Consider the following 23,093-nt stretch of genomic DNA (forward strand, 5'->3'; position numbering starts at 1 on the left):
TAGTGAGAAAAGGACTGGTCCCTGTGTTTACATGGCTGCCCATTGTTAGTGTGAAAAGGAGTCCCTGTGTTTACATGGCTGCCCACTGTTAGTGAAAAAGGACTGGTCCCTGTGTTTACATGGCTGCCCACTGTTAGTGTGAACTGGTCCCTGTGTTTAATGGCCCACTGGAGCCTACCAACTGGTCCCTGTGTTTACATGGCTGCCCACTGTTAGTGTGAAAAGGACTGGTCCCTGTGTTTACATGGCTGCCCACTGTTAGTGAGAAAAGGACTGGTCCCTGTGTTTACATGGCTGCCCACTGTTAGTGAGAAAAGGACTGGTCCCTGTGTTTACATGGCTGCCCACTGTTAGTGAGAAAAGGACTGGTCCCTGTGTTTACATGGCTGCCCACTGTTAGTGAGAAAAGGACTGGTTTACCCCCACTGTTAGTTTGGTCCCTGGCTGCCCACTGTTAGTGAGAAAAGGACTGGTCCCTGTGTTTACATGGCTGCCCACTGTTAGTGAGAAAAGGACTGGTCCCTGTGTTTACATGGCTGCCCACTGTTAGTGAGAAAAGGACTGGTCCCTGTGTTTACATGGCTGCCCACTGTTAGTGAGAAAAGGACTGGTCCCTGTGTTTACATGGCTGCCCACTGTTAGTGAGAAAAGGACTGGTCCCTGTGTTTACATGGCTGCCCACTGTTAGTGAGAAAAGGACTGGTCCCTGTGTTTACATGGCTGCCCACTGTTAGTGAGAAAAGGACTGGTCCCTGTGTTTACATGGCTGCCCACTGTTAGTGAGAAAAGGACTGGTCCCTGTGTTTACATGGCTGCCCACTGTTAGTGAGAAAAGGACTGGTCCCTGTGTTTACATGGCTGCCCACTGTTAGTGAGAAAAGGACTGGTCCCTGTGTTTACATGGCTGCCCACTGTTAGTGAGAAAAGGACTGGTCCCTGTGTTTACATGGCTGCCCACTGTTAGTGAGAAAAGGACTGGTCCCTGTGTTTACATGGCTGCCCACTGTTAGTGAGAAAAGGAACAAGCATGTTGGAGTGGAGTCTCTTACAGACCACCCAAGAGCTATTGTTGCTAAGCTACATGTCCAACCCACCAGTTTTAGCTGGACTGTCTGTTCTATTTAAGGACAATTCTAGAATGGAATCTTGTATTCGTGGAAAGGTAACACAGTTGTTCTGTCACAATGTTCCGTCTCTTCTCACAGCCACTGTATCTCTGTGACTGTGAGGAAAGAGACTGTAATGTTGAGTTCAAAACATCACACTGAAATGAATGTCAATGTTGTTAGTAGGTCTGTGCTGGTTTATGCCCATCAAGTTATGAAAAGGGTTCATTCAGACCATTAGGGACAGGATACAAAGCAACAATATACACTATATATACAAATGTATGTGGACAGCCCATCAAATTAGTGGATTCAGCTATTTCAGCCACACCCATTGCTGACAGGTGTATAAAACTGCGCTCGCAGCCATGCAATCTCCATAGACAAACATTGGCAGTAGAATGGCCTTACTGAAGAGCTCAGTGACTTTCAAGGTGGCACTGTCATAGGATGCCAGCTTTCCAACAAGTTCGTTTGTCAAATGTCTGCCCTGCTAGAGCTGGCCCGGTCAACTGTAAGAGCTGTTATTGTGAAGTGGAAACATCTAGTAGCAACAACGGCTAAGCCGCGAAGTCGTAGGCCACACAAGCTCACAGAACAGGACAACCGAGTGCTGAAGCGTGTAGGGCATAGAAATCATCTGTCCTCGGTTGTAAAACTCACTACTGATTTTCAAACTGCCCCTGGAAGCAACATCAGCACAAGAACTGTTTGTCAGGAGCTTCAAGAAATGGTTTTCCATGGCCGAGCAGCCGCACACAAGCCTGATATCACCATGCGCAATGCCAAGCATCGGCTGGAGTGGTGTAAAGCTCGCCGCCATTGGACTCTGGAGCAATGGAAATGCGTCCTCTTGAGCGATGAATCACGCTTCACGATCTGGCAGTCCGACAGACGAATCTGGGTTTGGCGGATGCCAAAGAGAACCCTACCTGCCCCAATGCATAGTGCCAACTGTAACGTTTGGTGGAGGAGGAATAATGGCCTGGGGCTGTTTTTCATGGTTCTGGCAAGGCTCCTTAGATCCAGTGAAGGGTACTCTCAACCCCATCGAACACCTTTGGGATGAACTGGAACAGACTCCGACACATACTTTAAAGGCTGCATCCTAAATGGGCCCTGGCACAAAGCGCACTATAAAGGGAACAGGGTTCTATTTAGGATGCAAGCTTTAAAGTATGTGTAGGAGTCTGTTAAGAAAGCAGAAGTTTCACTGACACAGTATGTCCTACCTGGTTTCAGTTCCCGTTATTCTGTGGAGGCTATAAATGATGTCGCATAATAACTGTCAGAGTCAATAACTGTAGAGTCAATAACTGTAGAGTCAATAACTGTAGAGTCAATAACTGTAGAGTCAATAACTGTAGAGTCAATAACTGTAGAGTCAATTACTGTAGAGTCAATAACTGTAGAGTCAATAACTGTAGAGTCAATAACTGTAGAGTCAATAACTGTAGAGTCAATAACTGTAGAGTCAATAACTGTAGAGTCAATAACTCCAAAAGAAACAAGTCATAGAAAGGAATCTCCCTAATTACGGCAACATGAATGGATGCAATGCCGAGGTCATAGGGCTAGAGTTCTAGGCTGCATATGTTACACACATGTTTCATTTTTATTAAAAATGATGTTTTAGGTATGCAAAATACTCAAACTTGGTTGTGCAGTCAGCCTGGTAAAAAGGCATCCTTTTAGAGGGAGTTCTATTATGACCGTGTACGGGGCATGCGCGTTTCTCCAAGGCCAGTTTCCATAGCAGTGGTCGCACCGCGAGATAAGTTCTCCAATTTATGATGATTGACTGACACACACCGTGCGAGTTCCTTTGATATGGATCTTACTATGGACTTACGTACGTTACATTTTATATAGCCTAGTAGCCTTCCTAATTGTTGCCTGCCCAATTGATTCAGTGCGCTTTTGCGTTTTGGCAAGAGACTGTAGCTGAGACAAAAGTCCGACTGATTGGGTAAAACAAACAATTATGGGAAATCAAGACGGTGAATTCTGCTTCTTAATTTGAGCAAATATTTATTTTTGTCATCACAGTGTGCTTTTCGTTTTTGTACGCCATCCGACAAAAGTAAGTCATTTTCTAATAATTTTGAATACACTTTACAGATGTAAAAAGGTCAACTTCAATAGCTTATTTGCTGTATTTTGATATGTGTATAATCAGTGTATGTATTTTATGTTTGCAGCTGTGCACGTTGGTGTTTTGGAAAATGTTTAGTTCTGATTGTGGTGTTTGCGTTGTTGAGTGTGTGACTGACAGATGAACACAAAACGCATCATGGAACATTCGCAGTTAAACGTCCGGTTGGTGGCATTTTGTTATGGCTTCTATATAATAAAGCCATTTGACTCACTATACATTTTCCTGTCTCGATTTATGTTTCAACTATTGTGGGAACTAGGGCTACATTATTTGCCTAGCAAAACAGTGTAGTCGGAGAAACCATCCGATTGGCAGGAGCGCAAATAAGAAGCCTGGGTCCTATTCATTAGTCCACACCGGAGCAAAACGTTTTGCAACTGCAAACGAAAACGAGGGTTTAGTCCAGACTAGTCTTTCCCAGTTTCAGTACATTTTCTTCCGCATGGCGCTTAATGAATACGCCAAAGGGATTCATTACTGAATTTGCTAGGCAACCGAATTTCAACCCCTGTCAATGAACTCAGGAGGCAGACAGGATCATACGCCCATGTCAACGCGCTGGCTCAATGCCCAGGTGATGATGACAAAACGATTAGCTCTACAGCATCATCATTTTTCATCCACTAACATTCTGACAATTGCATTTTGAGAATAAAGAGAATGGTCATTATGATTTTGATAGCTTAGTGGAGAAGGTAAGACGAGGAAGGGACCATTTTAAGTCAGATATAACGATAGAAACATAGTGGCATAGGAGGAGTTTGTCCGCGTAAATGTCATAGAAAAAGTTGAGCATTGATTGGGAAAGGTTCAAATGTTGTGCCTGCCTGACTACTCAAAGCAATATCCTCCTTGTGAAACGAACTTCTGTTTTTAAAAACCCGATAGTCCAAAGAAAAGGAAGTAGATTTGTTTTCATCTTAACCAAAAACCGTCCAGAAGGGTTGGATATTATGACCACAGTTGTGTCCGTCCCAAACGGCACCCTGTTCTTTATATGGGGCACTACATTCGACTAGAGCGCTATGGGTCCTGGTCAGAAGTAGTGTAATATATAGGGAATCGGGTGCCATTTGGGACGTCGGCCCAGAGTGTTTAGATATTATGCTGAACCGCTATGGACACTGTGAGAAAAGCTGTTAATACAGGGTGGTTGTGGGGGATGGTAACGATGCCGTCATGCTCCAACTCAACTCATTTCCCTGGCAAATGTAACCGCAGCCTACCAAGTGTGGCATCCTGCATTCTAAAAGAGACACAAAACATCCCTTTCACTTTTGGTGTGATGATGGAAGGGGGGGGCAAGTTGTCCTTGGCCGTTTGACACAAAAAATGAAGAACTTTGGATCCTAGTCATCATAGTCTATAACCAGGGTCATAGTCATTATAGTCTATAACCAGGGTCCTAGTCATCATAGTCTATAACCAGAGTCCTAGTCATCATAGTCTATAACCAGGGTTGTAGTCATCATAGTCTATAACCAGCGTCCTAGTCATCATAGTCTATAACCAGGGTCCTAGTCATCATAGTCTATAACCAGGGTCCTAGTCATCATAGTCTATAACCAGGGTCCTAGTCATCATGGTCTATAACCAGGGTCCTAGTCATCATAGTCTATAACCAGGGTCCTAGTCATCATGGTCTATAACCAGGGTCCTAGTCATCATAGTCTATAACCAGGGTCCTAGTCATCATAGTCTATAACCAGGGTCCTAGTCATCATAGTCTATAACCAGGGTTGTAGTCTATAACCAGGGTCCTAGTCGTCGTAGTCTATAACCAGGGTCCTAGTCATCATAGTCTATAACCAGGGTCCTAGTCATTATAGTCTATAACCAGGGTCCTAGTCATCATAGTCTATAACCAGGGTCCTAGTCATCATAGTCTATAACCAGGGTCCTAGTCATCATGGTCTATAACCAGGGTCCTAGTCATCATAGTCTATAACCAGGGTCCTAGTCATCATAGTCTATAACCAGGGTCCTAGTCATTATAGTCTATAACCAGGGTCCTAGTCATTATAGTCTATAACCAGGGTTGTAGACTATAACCAGGGATGTAGCCTAAAACCAGGGTTGTAGCCTATAACCAGGGTTGTAGTCTATAACCAGGGTCCTAGTCGTTGTAGTCTATAACCAGGGTCCTAGTCGTCGTAGTCTATAACCAGGTCCTAGTCGTCGTAGTCTATAACCAGGGTCCTAGTCGTCGTAGTCTATAACCAGGGTCCTAGTCATCATAGTCTATAATCAGGGTCCTAGTCAGCATAGTCTATAACGAGAGAGGTTTTCCTGGTCAGGTATTGTGTTCAGGAGAAATGCCTGGGCTGCCAAATGGCACACTAGTCTCTATATAGTGCACTACAGACAGAGCACTATGGGTCCTGGTTTAAAGTAGTGCACTGAATGGGGTGGCAGGGTAGCCTAGTGGTTAGAGCGTTGGACTAGTAACCGGAAGGTTGCAAGTTCAAACATAGGACCTTGATCCTATGTGTCGCTGTCTTCTGTGTTCCAGATGAGCTGTTTTGGGCGGGGGCTGAGGCGGACGGCCCCTGCACGCGGCAGCAGCAGGAATGATCTGGTGACCCCCTCGACGGCATCTCTCTCCAGGGTTAATGGCTGGGCCTGTCCCCCTCACTCCTTCCAGCTGGTGGGATGGACAATATACAGCTACATGGCTGTAGTTGGCTTTGGGATCTATATCCCACTACTACCTTCACCCTGGAGCCACATGGCCTACTCTGTAACCTTTACTCAAGGAGTCAAGGACTCTGGGTCGAAAGCAGAGGTTGAAGAGGTTTCAAGGGGGCCTGGGGTCAAACACTTTCAAATACTTGAGCTGCACTCGATTTACTTTGCCTGGTACAAGTAGAACCATTCGATTTAGTTTTCCAGGTACAAGTAGAACCATTCGATTTAGTTTTCCAGGTACAAGTAGAACCATTCGATTTACTTTGCCTGGTACACGTAGAACCATTTTAATTAGTTTTCCAGGTACAAGTAGAACCATTTTAATTAGTTTTTCAAGTACAAGTAGAACCATTCGATTTAGTTTTCCAGGTACAAGTAGAACCATTCGATTTAGTTTTTCAGGTACAAGTAGAACCATTTGAATTAGTTTTCCAGGTACAAGTAGAACCAATAGAATAGTACCAAAAGTCATTCTCAACTCATATAAGTGTAAATATTTGACCGAGGGGTTCCGGTCAGATGTTTTCTACGAGATGTCTTGCTTGGTTTCAGTTCCTGAACTATTTCTGCTTTAAGTGAAGAGCAAGACCTATAAATTGCACAGAAGGCTTTGGTGTTGCCTTGCGTCCCAAAATGGCACCCTATTCCCTACATAGTACACAACTTTTGACCTAAAGTAGTGCACTATGTAGGGAATAGGGTGCCATTTGGGATGTAAAGCCACTGTCATCACAGCTCTTTTGTCTTGATTTGACTGCAGTATGATGTCAGCTGCACCTCTTGTTTAAAGACGAGCAGGTTGGTGGCAGAAACAGAAAGGGTAGATTTATTCAGACTTGGCACTACTACTCCTCCTCACATAGAGAAGCTTTTGTGTACCTCGATGGCTCTCCTAAAGACCCCGTTTCTTATGTGTGGCTCTTCCACACACAATGGAATCTTCTGTGAGAAGATCATGAATGAGTTGAATGTTATATTATTCACTAGTATACCGTATAGTCACTTGAAGTCGCTGTAAGGTCTGTGAAAATGACATCTGGACTGAGAGTGGACGCTATGTCATCCGTCAATACTGAATCAGATATTCAAGCTGGTTTGGATTCTACTATGGTTCATGCTGTGGCTATTTGATCAATTGTATCAATATTTCCCTTGTTAGTCCCTTGACCTTTCCATATGCAGCTGACTGGCATAGCCTTCATTGTGCACCTGGTCACCCATCTAGCTGCCGTGTCTATAGACCCAGCAGAGGCAGGCGTCCGTGCCAAGAAGAGCTACTCCAACCCACTGCCTGTCTTTGACAAGAAGAAACAACCACATGTTATCCACAACCTGCACTGCTACCTGTGTAAAATCAATGTGTATGTATCTCACACAAGTCTCGTTAAAAAGGGCAATCTGGAATTGGTCAAATGTTTTCATTCACTTTTAAAAGTGGCGGCCGGACATTTTGTTCTGGTTTGAATTCAGGATTACCCCTTTATAAGTATATATTTATGACCTGCTGCATTATACTATAAAATTGAGATACAATTGTGTTTTTTTTTCTCATTGAAGAAATCAACAAGGTTGATGTGGTTTCTGTGTCTTTCTCCAGGGACCCAAAAGTGAAACACTGTGGTGTGTGCAACAAGTGTATTGAAGACTTTGACCACCACTGTAAATGGCTGAACAACTGTGTGGGGGGACAGAACTACTGGTAAGAGGAAGCATGGGAGGATGGCCCATTTCAGTCAACGTTGACTACTAAGAGTTTGAGGAAATATTGTTTTGAGTATTGTTCTTTTTAAATGTAGTTTATTTCAGCCACTTTGCTTTAGCTTCTGCTTTGCTTGCTCTTTGGGGTCTGGGCCGGGTAACTGGAAAGCACCTTGTGGCTCATATAAAAAGGACAAGGTTAAATCCAATACATTTGATTGAGATCAAAGCCACATTTCTCTATGTTTCTCTTCCTCAGGTACTTCTTTGTGACGGTGTTGTCTGCTACACTGGGCGTCCTTGTGCTTCTCATGGTGGTCCTGTTCATCTTCATCCAGCATTATATGGACCCTGCCAGTCTCCGCACCGCACCACAGTTTACCAGTGAGTTTATCTCTGCACCGCACCACAGTTTACCAGTGAGTTCATCTCCGCACCGCACCACAGTTTACCAGTGAGTTTATCTCCGCACCGCACCACAGTTTACCAGTGAGTTTATCTCCGCACCGCACCACAGTTTACCAGTGAGTTTATCTCCGCACCGCACCACAGTTTACCAGTGAGTTTATCTCCGCACCGCACCACAGTTTACCAGTGAGTTTATCTCCACACCGCACCACAGTTTACCAGTGAGTTCATCTCCGCACCGCACCACAGTTTACCAGTGAGTTCATCTCCGCACCGCACCACAGTTTACCAGTGAGTTTATCTCCGCACCGCACCACAGTTTACCAGTGAGTTCATCTCCGCACCGCACCACAGTTTACCAGTGAGTTTATCTCCGCACCGCACCACAGTTTACCAGTGAGTTTATCTCCACACCGCACCACAGTTTACCAGTGAGTTTATCTCCGCACCGCACCACAGTTTACCAGTGAGTTTATCTCCGCACCGCACCACAGTTTACCAGTGAGTTTATCTCCGCACCGCAACACAGTTTACCAGTGAGTTTATCTCCGCACCACAGTTTACCAGTGAGTTTATCTCCGCATCGCACCACAGTTTACCAGTGAGTTTATCTCCGCACCGCACCACAGTTCACCAGTAAGTTTATCTCCGCAACGCACCACAGTTTACCAGTGAGTTTATCTCCGCACCGCACCACAGTTTACCAGTGAGTTCTCCTCCACACCACAGTTTACCAGTGAGTTCTCCTCCACAACAAAGTTTACCAGTGAGTTCATCTCCACACCACAGTTTACCAGTGAGTTCATCTCCACACCACAGTTTACCAGTGAGTTCATCTCCACACCACAGTTTACCAGTGAGTTTATCTCCACACCACAGTTTACCAGTGAGTTCATCTCCGCACCGCACCACAGTTTACCAGTGAGTTCATCTCCGCACCGCACCACAGTTTACCAGTGAGTTTATCTCCGCACCGCACCACAGTTTACCAGTGAGTTTATCTCCGCACCGCACCACAGTTTACCAGTGAGTTTATCTCCGCACCGCACCACAGTTTACCAGTGAGTTTATCTCCGCAACGCACCACAGTTTACCAGTGAGTTTATCTCCGCACCGCACCACAGTTTACCAGTGAGTTCTCCTCCACACCACAGTTTACCAGTGAGTTCTCCTCCACACCAAAGTTTACCAGTGAGTTCATCTCCACACCACAGTTTACCAGTGAGTTCATCTCCACACCACAGTTTACCAGTGAGTTCATCTCCACACCACAGTTTACCAGTGAGTTTATCTCCACACCACAGTTTACCAGTGAGTTCATCTACACAACACAGTTTACCAGTGAGTTTATCTCCGCACCACACCACAGTTTACCAGTGAGTTCATCTCCACACCAAAGTTTACCAGTGAGTTCATCTCCACACCACAGTTTACCAGTGAGTTCATCTCCACACCACAATTTACCAGTGAGTTCATCTCCACACCACAGTTTACCAGTGAGTTCATCTCCACACCACAGTTTACCAGTGAGTTTATCTCCACACCACAGTTTACCAGTGAGTTCTCCTCCACACCACAGTTTACCAGTGAGTTCATCTCCACACCACAGTTTACCAGTGAGTTTATCTCCACACCACAGTTTACCAGTGAGTTTATCTCCGCACCAAAGTTTACCAGTGAGTTCATCTCCACACCACAGTTGTGTGATGAGTAACGGGGCGTGGCTGGTCCTCCTGTCTGTAGGTGTGATGAGTAACGGGACGTGGCTGGTCTTCCTGTCTGTAGGTGTGATGAGTAACGGGACGTGGCTGGTCTTCCTGTCTGTAGGTGTGATGAGTAACGGGACATAGCTGGTCTTCCTGTCTGTAGGTGTGATGAGTAACGGGACATGGCTGGTCTTCCTGTCTGTAGGTGTGATGAGTAACGGGACGTGGCTGGTCTTCCTGTCTGTAGGTGTGATGAGTAACAGGACGTGGCTGGTCTTCCTGTCTGTAGGTGTGATGAGTAACGGGACGTGGCTGGTCTTCCTGTCTGTAGGTGTGATGAGTAACAGGACGTGGCTGGTCTTCCTGTCTGTAGGTGTGATGAGTAACGGGACGTGGCTGGTCTTCCTGTCTGTAGGTGTGATGAGTAACGGGACGTGGCTGGTCTTCCTGTCTGTAGGTGTGATGAGTAACGGGACGTTGCTGGTCTTCCTGTCTGTAGGTGTGATGAGTAACGGGACGTTGCTGGTCTTCCTGTCTGTAGGTGTGATGAGTAACAGGACGTGGCTGGTCTTCCTGTCTGTAGGTGTGATGAGTAACGGGACGTTGCTGGTCTTCCTGTCTGTAGGTGTGATGAGTAACGGGACGTGGCTGGTCTTCCTGTCTGTAGGTGTGATGAGTAACGGGACGTGGCTGGTCTTCCTGTCTGTAGGTGTGATGAGTAACGGGACGTTGCTGGTCTTCCTGTCTGTAGGTGTGATGAGTAACGGGACGTAGCTGGTCTTCCTGTCTGTGATCTTCTTCCTGTCTGTAGGTGTGATGAGTAACGGACGTGGCTGGTCTTCCTGTCTGTAGGTGTGATGAGTAACAGGACGTGGCTGGTCTTCCTGTCTGTAGGTGTGATGAGTAACGGGACGTAGCTGGTCTTCCTGTCTGTAGGTGTGATGAGTAACGGGACGTAGCTGGTCTTCCTGTCTGTAGGTGTGATGAGTAACGGGACGTAGCTGGTCTTCCTGTCTGTAGGTGTGATGAGTAACGGGACGTAGCTGGTCTTCCTGTCTGTAGGTGTGATGAGTAACGGGACGTTGCTGGTCTTCCTGTCTGTAGGTGTGATGAGTAACAGGTTGCTGGTCTTCCTGTCTGTAGTCTTCCTGGTCTTCCTGTCTGTAGGTGTGATGAGTAACGGACGTTGCTGGTCTTCCTGTCTGTAGGTGTGATGAGTAACGGGACGTGGCCGGTCTTCCTGTCTGTAGGTGTGATGAGTAACAGGACGTGGCTGGTCTTCCTGTCTGTAGGTGTGATGAGTAACGGGACGTTGCCGGTCTTCCTGTCTGTAGGTGTGATGAGTAACGGGACGTAGCTGGTCTTCCTGTCTGTAGGTGTGATGAGTAACGGGACGTTGCTGGTCTTCCTGTCTGTAGGTGTGATGAGTAACGGGACGTGGCTGGTCTTCCTGTCTGTAGGTGTGATGAGTAACGGGACGTGGCTGGTCTTCCTGTCTGTAGGTGTGATGAGTAACAGGACGTGGCTGGTCCTCCTGTCTGTAGGTGTGATGAGTAACAGGACGTGGCTGGTCCTCCTGTCTGTAGGTGTGATGAGTAACAGGACGTGGCTGGTCTTCCTGTCTGTAGGTGTGATGAGTAACGGGACGTTGCCGGTCTTCCTGTCTGTAGGTGTGATGAGTAACAGGACGTGGCTGGTCTTCCTGTCTGTAGGTGTGATGAGTAACAGGACGTGGCTGGTCTTCCTGTCTGTAGGTGTGATGAGTAACAGGACGTGGCTGGTCTTCCTGTCTGTAGGTGTGATGAGTAACAGGACGTGGCTGGTCTTCCTGTCTGTAGGTGTGATGAGTAACGGGACGTGGCTGGTCTTCCTGTCTGTAGGTGTGATGAGTAACGGGACGTGGCTGGTCTTCCTGTCTGTAGGTGTGATGAGTAACAGGACGTGGCTGGTCTTCCTGTCTGTAGGTGTGATGAGTAACAGGACGTGGCTGGTCTTCCTGTCTGTAGGTGTGATGAGTAACAGGACGTGGCTGGTCTTCCTGTCTGTAGGTGTGATGAGTAACAGGACGTGGCTGGTCTTCCTGTCTGTAGGTGTGATGAGTAACAGGACGTGGCTGGTCTTCCTGTCTGTAGGTGTGATGAGTAACAGGACGTGGCTGGTCTTCCTGCCCCTGGTACCCATGGAAACAGGGTCAGAGAGTCTCCTGGTTGTCGCCTTCCTCACGGTCATGTTGGCTGCTGGCTCTCTACTGCTGCTGGTTCACCTACTGGGCTTCCACATCTATCTCTGTGAGTTACAAACTGGTCCAAGGGCTGTATGTATCAAGTGTCTCAGAGTAAAAGTGCTGATCCAGGATCAGGTTCCCCCCTGTCCATATAAGCGTTTTCATTATGATCATTGATCAGCAGTTCTGTTCTGAGACTTTGTGAATACGGGCCCAGACCTGGTTAAAATATTGCACATATGTGAAAATACTTTTGAATACCTTCCATATACTAGATGTTATATTGATTTAGTACAATGGAACCAATGGAATAGTGTATCTGTGTGTGAGTTGGCATGACAACACTTAATGTTTCTCTCTGAGGATGTTTCTCTTGCAGTGTTCTAACAATACACAAGGTCATCACAACCAGACGCTACAAACTGCATGTCTTCCTTCCTTCATTCCTGTCTTCTCTTCCTCTGGTCTCTGCAGTGTTAAACAACATGAGCACGTATGACTACATTATAACAAGACGTCGGAAACAGGCCAGCCAGCAGGACATAGAGATGGGCTTTCCCCAGTCATCTGACAGCAACGCAGGACAGGTCAGATCCTACTCCTATCTGGCCGTGGTGATTAACCAACCAGGATTTCTGGAAAAACTTGGCATTTTGGGAAAGATACTGGAATTTTGCAACTCTAATTCCAATAGTTGCATGCAAACTGTTTTGTTCAATCCCACAGCCATGAGTTTGGTACAAGTGAGACTACACAATCATGTGTTCTCAGGATCGATATGTTGATTTGATTTTTTTATAGAATCATCCGCAAATGGAGCCCTCCATCGATTGTGATGCGTTGTTGTCAGACAGTGTCAGGTAGGTAATCCCACGAGGAAATCATGACACCGATGCATTTGGTTATCATGTACAGTGTTGCAAGACACAGGTGCTGGAAGTTCTGCTATGCAGCTGTGGAATCGTAATCTTCCAAAGTGTCAAAGTTATCTCAAAGATAGACTTGTAGAATCACACATTATTGTAGATATCTCAACAATAGACTTGTAGAATCACACGTTATTGTAGATGTCTCAAAGATAGACTTGTAGAATCACACATTATTGTAGTTATCTCAACAATAGACTTGTAGAATCACACGTTATTGTAGATATCTCAAAGATAGACTTGTAGAATCACACATTATTGTAGATATCTCAAAGATAGACTTGTAGAATCACACATTATTGTAGTTATCTCAACAATAGACTTGTAGAATCACACATTATTGTAGATATCTCAAAGATAGACTTGTAGAATCACACATTATTGTAGATATCTCAAAGATAGACTTGTAGAATCACACATTATTGTAGATATCTCAAAGATAGACTTGTAGAATCACACATTATTGTAGATATCTCAAAGATAGACTTGTAGAATCACACATTATTGTAGATATCTCAACAATAGACTTGTAGAATCACACATTATTGTAGTTATCTCAACAATAGACTTGTAGAATCACACATTATTGTAGATATCTCAAAGATAGACTTGTAAAATCACACGTTATTGTAGATATCTCAAAGATAGACTTGTAGAATCACACATTATTGTAGATATCTCAAAGATAGACTTGTAAAATCACACATTATTGTAGATATCTCAAAGATAGACTTGTAGAATCACACATTATTGTAGATATCTCAAAGATAGACTTGTAGAATCACACATTATTGTAGTTATCTCAACAATAGACTTGTAGAATCACACGTTATTGTAGATATCTCAAAGATAGACTTGTAGAATCACACATTATTGTAGATATCTCAAAGATAGACTTGTAGAATCACACATTATTGTAGATATCTCAAAGATAGACTTGTAGAATCACACATTATTGTAGATATCTCAAAGATAGACTTGTAAAATCACACGTTATTGTAGATATCTCAAAGATAGACTTGTAGAATCACACATTATTGTAGATATCTCAAAGATAGACTTGTAAAATCACACATTATTGTAGATATCTCAAAGATAGACTTGTAAAATCACACATTCTGCATGGCACCTCCTTGTTTTTTCCTGTGGTAGCTGCAAGAATCAGGAAACGGGAACTATTGCAAGTCGACCTTCTGGATCTTTCTGTTCTGAGGTCAGTTACCCTAACCAAATTAAAGGTGATCACTAAACTACTTTTGTCATCGTATTCTAAAGTAATATTTGGGGTATTGTCTGTATGAAGGTGTTTTGTTTCTGTTTTTTTGTTTTTGTTTGAACTATCAGTTAGGACCATTTTGCACGAAAATATTTGAATAAAATAAGTCTATGTTCTTGTTCTAGTTGGACAACTTTACTAAATCATCAGAAAAGGAAAATGGCTTTTACTATGGCACAGAGCTACCCACCCAGATTATACCAGGTGAGTAAACCCACCCAGATTATACCAGGTGAGTATACCCGCCCAGATTATACCCGGTGAGTTTACCCGCCCAGATTATACCAGGTGAGTATACCCGCCCAGATTATACCCGGTGAGTATACCCGCCCAGATTATACCCGGTGAGTATACCCGCCCAGATTATACCCAGTGAGTTTACCCGCCCAGATTATGCCAGGTGAGTATACCCGCCCAGATTTTGCCAGGGGAGTATACCCGCCCAGATTATACCCGGTGAGTATACCCGCCCAGATTATACCCAGTGAGTTTACCCGCCCAGATTATGCCAGGTGAGTATACCCGCCCAGATTTTGCCAGGGGAGTTTACCCGCCCAGAATATACCGGGGGAGTATACCCACACAGATTATACCCGGGGAGTTTACCCACACAGATTATACCGGGGGAGTTTGAGCAGACATTTTCAATTCACCATGAACTTTTTTAAACACCTACGCTGAATTTAAGTCTCCGGGTCTTTCCTATTTAGCAAGAGCTGTGTCCCAAATGACACTCTGTTCCCTATTTAGTTCACTACCTTTGACCAGCCCCCAGTGAATATGGGTCCTGGTCAAAAGTAGTGCACTGCATAGGGAATATGGTGCAATTTGGGACACAGCCCTAGGTGATTATCAGTGTAACTAATTCCAATCTGCTGGTTTTCCTCACTGACATGTTTTAAATGTTCTGTCTGGAAGGTGAATGTAAAACAGGTTGTGATCGTCTCTTCCCTCAGAGAGTGAGTGCACCCCTCGACAGCAGCTCCTGGAACACTTCCTGCGCCAGCTTCAGAGGTAAGGCTCTCTGACAACATGGACCACGTTTACATGAACACCAATTATCCCGTTTATTATTCCAAATGCTCAACTATTCTGTTTTTGAGTTGACACATATAAACATATCAGTTTGTATCCTGGTTATGAAAAACCAGGATAAGATGCCTGGGATATGCTGATCTTAGACGGGATACTGCGGCATGTCAACATCTTATCCCGTTTACTGTTGTTTTTCATGTTCTGTGCTGTCGGGTTCAGGTTCACATATCAAAGGTGCATGTAAACAGCTTACCCTGAATAAGACCTGAAGTGGGATATGAGCTACTATCTGGAATACTGTGTGCATGTAAACAGCTTACCCTGAATAAGACCTGAAGTGGGATATGAGCTACTATCTGGAATACTGTGTGCATGTAAACAGCTTACCCTGAATAAGACCTGAAGTGGGATATGAGCTACTATCTGGAATACTGTGTGCATGTAAACAGCTTACCCTGAATAAGACCTGAAGTGGGATATGAACCACTATCTGGAATACTGTGTGCATGTAAACAGCTTACCCTGAATAAGACCTGAAGTGGGATATGAGCTACTATCTGGAATACTGTGTGCATGTAAACAGCTTACCCTGAATAAGACCTGAAGTGGGATATGAACCACTATCTGGAATACTGTGTGCATGTAAACAGCTTACCCTGAATAAGACCTGAAGTGGGATATGAACCACTATCTGGAATACTGTGTGCATGTAAACAGCTTACCCTGAATAAGACCTGAAGTGGGATATGAGCTACTATCTGGAATACTGTGTGCATGTAAACAGCTTACCCTGAATAAGACCTGAAGTGGGATATGAGCAGGAATACTGTGTGCACCTTACCCTGAATAAGACCTGAAGTGGGATATGAGCTACTATCTGGAATACTGTGTGCATGTAAACAGCTTACCCTGAATAAGACCTGAAGTGGGATATGAGCTACTATCTGGAATACTGTGTGCATGTAAACAGCTTACCCTGAATAAGACCTGAAGTGGGATATGAGCTACTATCTGGAATACTGTGTGCATGTAAACAGCTTACCCTGAATAAGACCTGAAGTGGGATATGAGCTACTATCTGGAATACTGTGTGCATGTAAACAGCTTACCCTGAATAAGACCTGAAGTGGGATATGAGCTACTATCTGGAATACTGTGTGCATGTAAACAGCTTACCCTGAATAAGACCTGAAGTGGGATATGAGCTACTATCTGGAATACTGTGTGCATGTAAACAGCTTACCCTGAATAAGACCTGAAGTGGGATATGAGCTACTATCTGGAATACTGTGTGCATGTAAACAGCTTACCCTGAATAAGACCTGAAGTGGGATATGAGCTACTATCTGGAATACTGTGTGCATGTAAACAGCTTACCCTGAATAAGACCTGAAGTGGGATATGAGCTACTATCTGGAATACTGTGTGCATGTAAACAGCTTACCCTGAATAAGACCTGAAGTGGGATATGAGCTACTATCTGGAATACTGTGTGCATGTAAACAGCTTACCCTGAATAAGACCTGAAGTGGGATATGAGCTACTATCTGGAATACTGTGTGCATGTAAACAGCTTACCCTGAATAAGACCTGAAGTGGGATATGAGCTACTATCTGGAATACTGTGTGCATGTAAACAGCTTACCCTGAATAAGACCTGAAGTGGGATATGAGCTACTATCTGGAATACTGTGTGCATGTAAACAGCTTACCCTGAATAAGACCTGAAGTGGGATATGAGCTACTATCTGGAATACTGTGTGCATGTAAACAGCTTACCCTGAATAAGACCTGAAGTGGGATATGAGCTACTATCTGGAATACTGTGTGCATGTAAACAGCTTACCCTGAATAAGACCTGAAGTGGGATATGAGCTACTATCTGGAATACTGTGTGCATGTAAACAGCTTACCCTGAATAAGACCTGAAGTGGGATATCTGAGCTACTATCTGGAATACTGTACTGTGCATGTAAACAGCTTACCCTGAATAAGACCTGAAGTGGGATATGAGCTACTATCTGGAATACTGTGTGCATGTAAACAGCTTACCCTGAATAAGACCTGAAGTGGGATATGAGCTACTATCTGGAATACTGTGTGCATGTAAACAGCTTACCCTGAATAAGACCTGAAGTGGGATATGAGCTACTATCTGGAATACTGTGTGCATGTAAACAGCTTACCCTGAATAAGACCTGAAGTGGGATATGAGCTACTATCTGGAATACTGTGTGCATGTAAACAGCTTACCCTGAATAAGACCTGAAGTGGGATATGAGCTACTATCTGGAATACTGTGTGCATGTAAACAGCTTACCCTGAATAAGACCTGAAGTGGGATATGAGCTACTATCTGGAATACTGTGTGCATGTAAACAGCTTACCCTGAATAAGACCTGAAGTGGGATATGAGCTACTATCTGGAATACTGTGTGCATGTAAACAGCTTACCCTGAATAAGACCTGAAGTGGGATATGAGCTACTATCTGGAATACTGTGTGCATGTAAACAGCTTACCCTGAATAAGACCTGAAGTGGGATATGAGCTACTATCTGGAATACTGTGTGCATGTAAACAGCTTACCCTGAATAAGACCTGAAGTGGGATATGAGCTACTATCTGGAATACCCAATTTGTAAGTCGCTCTGGATAAGAGCGTCTGCTAAATGACTTAAATGTAATGTAAATGTAATACTGTGTGCATGTAAACAGCTTACCCTGAATAAGACCTGAAGTGGGATATGAGCTACTATCTGGAATACTGTGTGCATGTAAACAGCTTACCCTGAATAAGACCTGAAGTGGGATATGAGCTACTATCTGGAATACTGTGTGCATGTAAACAGCTTACCCTGAATAAGACCTGAAGTGGGATATGAGCTACTATCTGGAATACTGTGTGCATGTAAACAGCTTACCCTGAATAAGACCTGAAGTGGGATATGAGCTACTATCTGGAATACTGTGTGCATGTAAACAGCTTACCCTGAATAAGACCTGAAGTGGGATATGAGCTACTATCTGGAATACTGTGTGCATGTAAACAGCTTACCCTGAATAAGACCTGAAGTGGGATATGAGCTACTATCTGGAATACTGTGTGCATGTAAACAGCTTACCCTGAATAAGACCTGAAGTGGGATATGAGCTACTATCTGGAATACTGTGTGCATGTAAACAGCTTACCCTGAATAAGACCTGAAGTGGGATATGAGCTACTATCTGGAATACTGTGTGCATGTAAACAGCTTACCCTGAATAAGACCTGAAGTGGGATATGAGCTACTATCTGGAATACTGTGTGCATGTAAACAGCTTACCCTGAATAAGACCTGAAGTGGGATATGAGCTACTATCTGGAATACTGTGTGCATGTAAACAGCTTACCCTGAATAAGACCTGAAGTGGGATATGAGCTACTATCTGGAATACTGTGTGCATGTAAACAGCTTACCCTGAATAAGACCTGAAGTGGGATATGAGCTACTATCTGGAATACTGTGTGCATGTAAACAGCTTACCCTGAATAAGACCTGAAGTGGGATATGAGCTACTATCTGGAATACTGTGTGCATGTAAACAGCTTACCCTGAATAAGACCTGAAGTGGGATATGAGCTACTATCTGGAATACTGTGTGCATGTAAACAGCTTACCCTGAATAAGACCTGAAGTGGGATATGAGCTACTATCTGGAATACTGTGTGCATGTAAACAGCTTACCCTGAATAAGACCTGAAGTGGGATATGAGCTACTATCTGGAATACCCAATTTGTAAGTCGCTCTGGATAAGAGCGTCTGCTAAATGACTTAAATGTAATGTAAATGTAATACTGTGTGCATGTAAACAGCTTACCCTGAATAAGACCTGAAGTGGGATATGAGCTACTATCTGGAATACTGTGTGCATGTAAACAGCTTACCCTGAATAAGACCTGAAGTGGGATATGAGCTACTATCTGGAATACTGTGTGCATGTAAACAGCTTACCCTGAATAAGACCTGAAGTGGGATATGAGCTACTATCTGGAATACTGTGTGCATGTAAACAGCTTACCCTGAATAAGACCTGAAGTGGGATATGAGCTACTATCTGGAATACTGTGTGCATGTAAACAGCTTACCCTGAATAAGACCTGAAGTGGGATATGAGCTACTATCTGGAATACTGTGTGCATGTAAACAGCTTACCCTGAATAAGACCTGAAGTGGGATATGAGCTACTATCTGGAATACTGTGTGCATGTAAACAGCTTACCCTGAATAAGACCTGAAGTGGGATATGAGCTACTATCTGGAATACTGTGTGCATGTAAACAGCTTACCCTGAATAAGACCTGAAGTGGGATATGAGCTACTATCTGGAATACTGTGTGCATGTAAACAGCTTACCCTGAATAAGACCTGAAGTGGGATATGAGCTACTATCTGGAATACTGTGTGCATGTAAACAGCTTACCCTGAATAAGACCTGAAGTGGGATATGAGCTACTATCTGGAATACTGTGTGCATGTAAACAGCTTACCCTGAATAAGACCTGAAGTGGGATATGAGCTACTATCTGGAATACTGTGTGCATGTAAACAGCTTACCCTGAATAAGACCTGAAGTGGGATATGAGCTACTATCTGGAATACTGTGTGCATGTAAATGTGTTCAGTGACAGATCCATCTCTGGATTAGTCCTGTTGGTGACATGAAAGTCAGTTCAGTCGGTACGAAGACTTCTGTTTGTCTCGTCTTTCCAGGAAGGATGCCCATGGGTTCTTCACTTTCCCAGTGACAGACGCCATCGCTCCAGGTTACTCTGTGATAATTAAACACCCCATGGATTTCAGCACCATGAACGACAAGATCACAGACAACGAGTACAAAACCGTCACAGAGTTCAAGGTAAGGAGTTGCTACAAGCGACCACATGGCGATCTGTCCACCACAGATCACAGGAACTGTCATGATTAGAATTTTGAGATGTACCTCAATACGTCCTTCGGTGATTCCTCACCTCTTTCTGAACTGTATTGGAGGAGAAGGTCCAAAGGGCCTCCCCTTGAGCATTTTAAGAAGGTGACAAGGATAGAAAATACAAGGAATCAGGGAAAGATGAATTGTGAAAGAGCCTTGGCGTTATCACGTTGATATAACTTGTGGAAGTGGAATGTGTGTGCTGTACATAATGGTTACATTCATAACATTGACAGTGTTTTCAAAGGGAGGATATTTATTTTCTTCAATTAAACAAATATTTGTGTTGAAGTATTTGTATCAGTTTTCTATTTGTAATTGAGTGGCGGGGAGCTTGTTGTTATAAAGCGGTTGCTTCCTCTGTTGCAGGCCGACTTCAAGCTGATGTGTGATAATGCCATGGTGTATAACCGTCCAGAGACCGTTTACTACAAGGCTGCCAAGAAACTGCTGCACACTGGCTTCAAGATGATGAGCAAAGTAATGAGTAGTGTCTCTACGAGGAGCGGATAGAGGCCTCATTGTCAGTGTATGATTTTGTGGTGCTGATGTTCATAACCCATCCATGTAATTCCCTTTCCTGTGACAGATGTCTTCACTGGTGGAGTCCTGTTTCTCCTTGTCCTTTTCTGTTCTCTCTCTGTCCTTTCACATGTTGGTCATTCTTCTTCCTCTCTGGTTTTGTGAAACAGATTTGCCTCTGTGTGGTTTTACTTCAGACACACCACACTGTAACGTCCTTGTATATTTCTTCATTGGAGTATTCAGGAGACTGTAGAACAACTAAGCAGATAGAAGGCAGACGTGTGACTCAAGATGTCTGATCAATGTTTTCCCTCCTAACAATCATCACCATCGCAGTTAGACTTACCACCACCATCCCACCAGCCATCCCATCCTGACTTCCCATTCCATCACCATCACCATCCCATCCCGACATAACATCCAGCCATCCCATCCTGACATAACATCCAGCCATCCCATCCTGACATAACATCCCACCAGCCAATCCCATCCCACCAGACAATCCCACCAGCCATCCCATCCTGACATACCATCCCACCAGCCATCCCACCACCAGACAATCCCACCAGCCAATCCCATCCCCCTAGACAATCCCATCCACCAGCCATCCCACTACCATCCCACCAGCCATCCCACCACCATCCCACCAGCCATCCTGTCCCACCAGCCATCCCACCAGTCATCCTACCAGCCATCCAATCCTGTCATCCTACCAGCCATCCCATCCCACCAGTCTTCCTACCAGTCATCCCACCAGCCATCCTATCACTCTCTGGCTGAGTTGTGGCAGATGGAGTATAAAGCAATTCCCTTTGGTTCTCTTTCTCCCCCTGTGGTTCTCTTTCTGTGGTTCTCTCTCTCTCTCTCTCTGGCTCTTTTTCCGTGGCTCTGCTCTGTTTCCAGGAGCGGCTGTTAGCACTGAAGCGTAGCATGTCTTTCATGCAGGACATGGATTTCTCTCAGCAGGCGGCCATTTTAGGGGAGGAGGACTTGGCGTCTGAGGAGCCCCCTCCGGAGGTCATCTCCATGCCCGTGGAGTCGGCGTCGGCCAAGAAATCCAAGAAACCCAAAGACATGAAAGATATGAAGGAAGTCATCAGGTAGAATGGACTGGCCTACTCTCTAGTCCAGTGTCTTGACTTTTACATTTACATTTACATTTAAGTCATTTAGCAGACGCTCTTATCCAGAGCGACTTACAAATTGACTTCGGTAGATGTTGGTCTCATGCATCATGTACTTCATCCCCTTCTGTTATCCCGGGCTTGGTACAATGTGATGGACGAGGCCCATAAACCACTGCTGTATGGTGCTCATTGTAGGACTCGTGTATCCTACATGTTCCATCCAACATGCAACATAACCAGGAACTGTAGAGTAACAGTGTGTATCTCTGTGGTCCCAGCCAGGGCCGGCCCGCTCATTAGGCAGGATTAGGCAGCCGCCTATGAGTTTAGCAATTTCTGAGCTAAACTAACCAAGGCGCATTTACAACAACACATAATTCTGCCCCAAAATAATGACAATTTCTCTCAGCCAGTGGCATAAGGGCTTTTTAGGTGAGAGCTGATGCCACACTATGATAAGCAGTGCCCATTTTGACAAAGGAAGAGACTCAAAATATTTATCTTGTCCATTCCTGTCGCGCCTCTCCAGGGTGCTGTCGGAGAGACGCGTCGCTGCGTCACACCACCAACATCCTGTCAATAAAGTCATCTACCACCATGTAACAGATGTAGATAGAAAGAGTAGGTGTCCTTTTCTGTAGCCTACAGGATGGAGATAAAATGGATGACAATGTAATGAGATGGAAACGTTTTTTATCGTACAGGTTTCTCCCATCAAAGAGCCTAAATGATGCCTCGTCAAAATAGAAAAGTGCTGACATGTTAACATACAACACATCCTAACAACAGGACAGGTCAAAGTCAAATGGACAATCAGGCTGCTCACAACTTTTGTCCAGGAGTTTCATCCCGTGGGCTAAATTGTCATGATCAGTGGTTTCAAGTTTGTATCCATCAATTTTTCGACGAGCTGATCATAGCGAAAACATGAACTACTTGTGCATTTCCCGCTGTGTAAACACACTGCAAATAGGCTCAGGATAACAACTCCTCCTGATGGAGTTGAGTAGCTGATATTCAGAGCCTAAAGAGACAAGTTGATTAGTGACAGGAATCAGGATGAATAAAGCCACTGTACCTCAGTAAGCACGGACCAACACTGACGTCTTCTTTTGATTTGGCCTTGATTTACACGGACGTTGTGTTCTAGTCCAATCCGGGTCAACTCTGAACCCATCATACACTTCTGTTTGTTTCAGATTTTGTCCGGTCTGGTCTAGCCTTGATTTAGCCCAAAATTATATG

At 44.4% G+C, this 23,093-nt stretch overlaps 2 protein-coding genes across 7 annotated transcripts in view; both read left to right on the top strand.

The window, feature by feature from the left end:
• Positions 1 to 2,852: 2,852 nt before the first annotated feature.
• On the top strand, positions 2,853 to 15,099 carry zdhhc11 (zinc finger DHHC-type containing 11). 6 transcript variants are annotated; one of them, XM_046339164.1, is made up of 10 exons: positions 2,901 to 3,189; positions 5,777 to 6,004; positions 7,135 to 7,313; positions 7,550 to 7,651; positions 7,910 to 8,034; positions 11,855 to 12,052; positions 12,463 to 12,575; positions 12,790 to 12,848; positions 14,067 to 14,152; positions 14,316 to 15,099. In XM_046339164.1, exons 2-10 carry the CDS (start codon positions 5,777 to 5,779, stop codon positions 14,330 to 14,332), a joined length of 1,107 nt encoding a protein of 368 aa, XP_046195120.1. In that variant the 5' UTR covers positions 2,901 to 3,189; the 3' UTR covers positions 14,333 to 15,099. The 6 variants fall into 6 exon arrangements, with proteins under 6 accessions (XP_046195117.1, XP_046195116.1, XP_046195120.1 ...); XM_046339162.1 differs by having other exon boundaries at positions 14,067 to 14,127; XM_046339163.1 differs by having other exon boundaries at positions 11,897 to 12,052; positions 14,067 to 14,127.
• Positions 15,100 to 15,142: 43 nt separating this feature from the next.
• The window catches only part of LOC124025849 (bromodomain-containing protein 9-like), a gene marked incomplete at its 5' end in the record, with an annotated part of 28,025 nt that continues 20,074 nt past the window's right edge, over positions 15,143 to 23,093 (top strand). Inside the window, 4 exon segments of the mRNA XM_046339157.1 lie at positions 15,143 to 15,204; positions 19,980 to 20,124; positions 20,566 to 20,676; positions 21,625 to 21,821. Coding sequence (XP_046195113.1) covers positions 15,143 to 15,204; positions 19,980 to 20,124; positions 20,566 to 20,676; positions 21,625 to 21,821 — 515 coding nt within the window.

The sequence above is a fragment of the Oncorhynchus gorbuscha genome, unplaced genomic scaffold (genome assembly GCF_021184085.1).
Source record: "Oncorhynchus gorbuscha isolate QuinsamMale2020 ecotype Even-year unplaced genomic scaffold, OgorEven_v1.0 Un_scaffold_2475, whole genome shotgun sequence".
NCBI classification, from domain to species: domain Eukaryota; kingdom Metazoa; phylum Chordata; class Actinopteri; order Salmoniformes; family Salmonidae; genus Oncorhynchus; species Oncorhynchus gorbuscha.

Coding starts and splice junctions, on each gene's coding strand:
- zdhhc11 (XM_046339161.1), top strand. CDS start 5,777: ATGAGCTGTTTTGGGCGGGGGCTGAGGCGGACGGCCCCTGCACGCGGC. Junction 7,652..7,909: donor GTGGGGGGACAGAACTACTG/GTAAGAGGAAGC, acceptor TCTCTTCCTCAG/GTACTTCTTTGTGACGGTGT. Junction 8,035..10,011: donor CACCGCACCACAGTTTACCA/GTGAGTTTATCT, acceptor TCCTGTCTGTAG/GTGTGATGAGTAACAGGACG.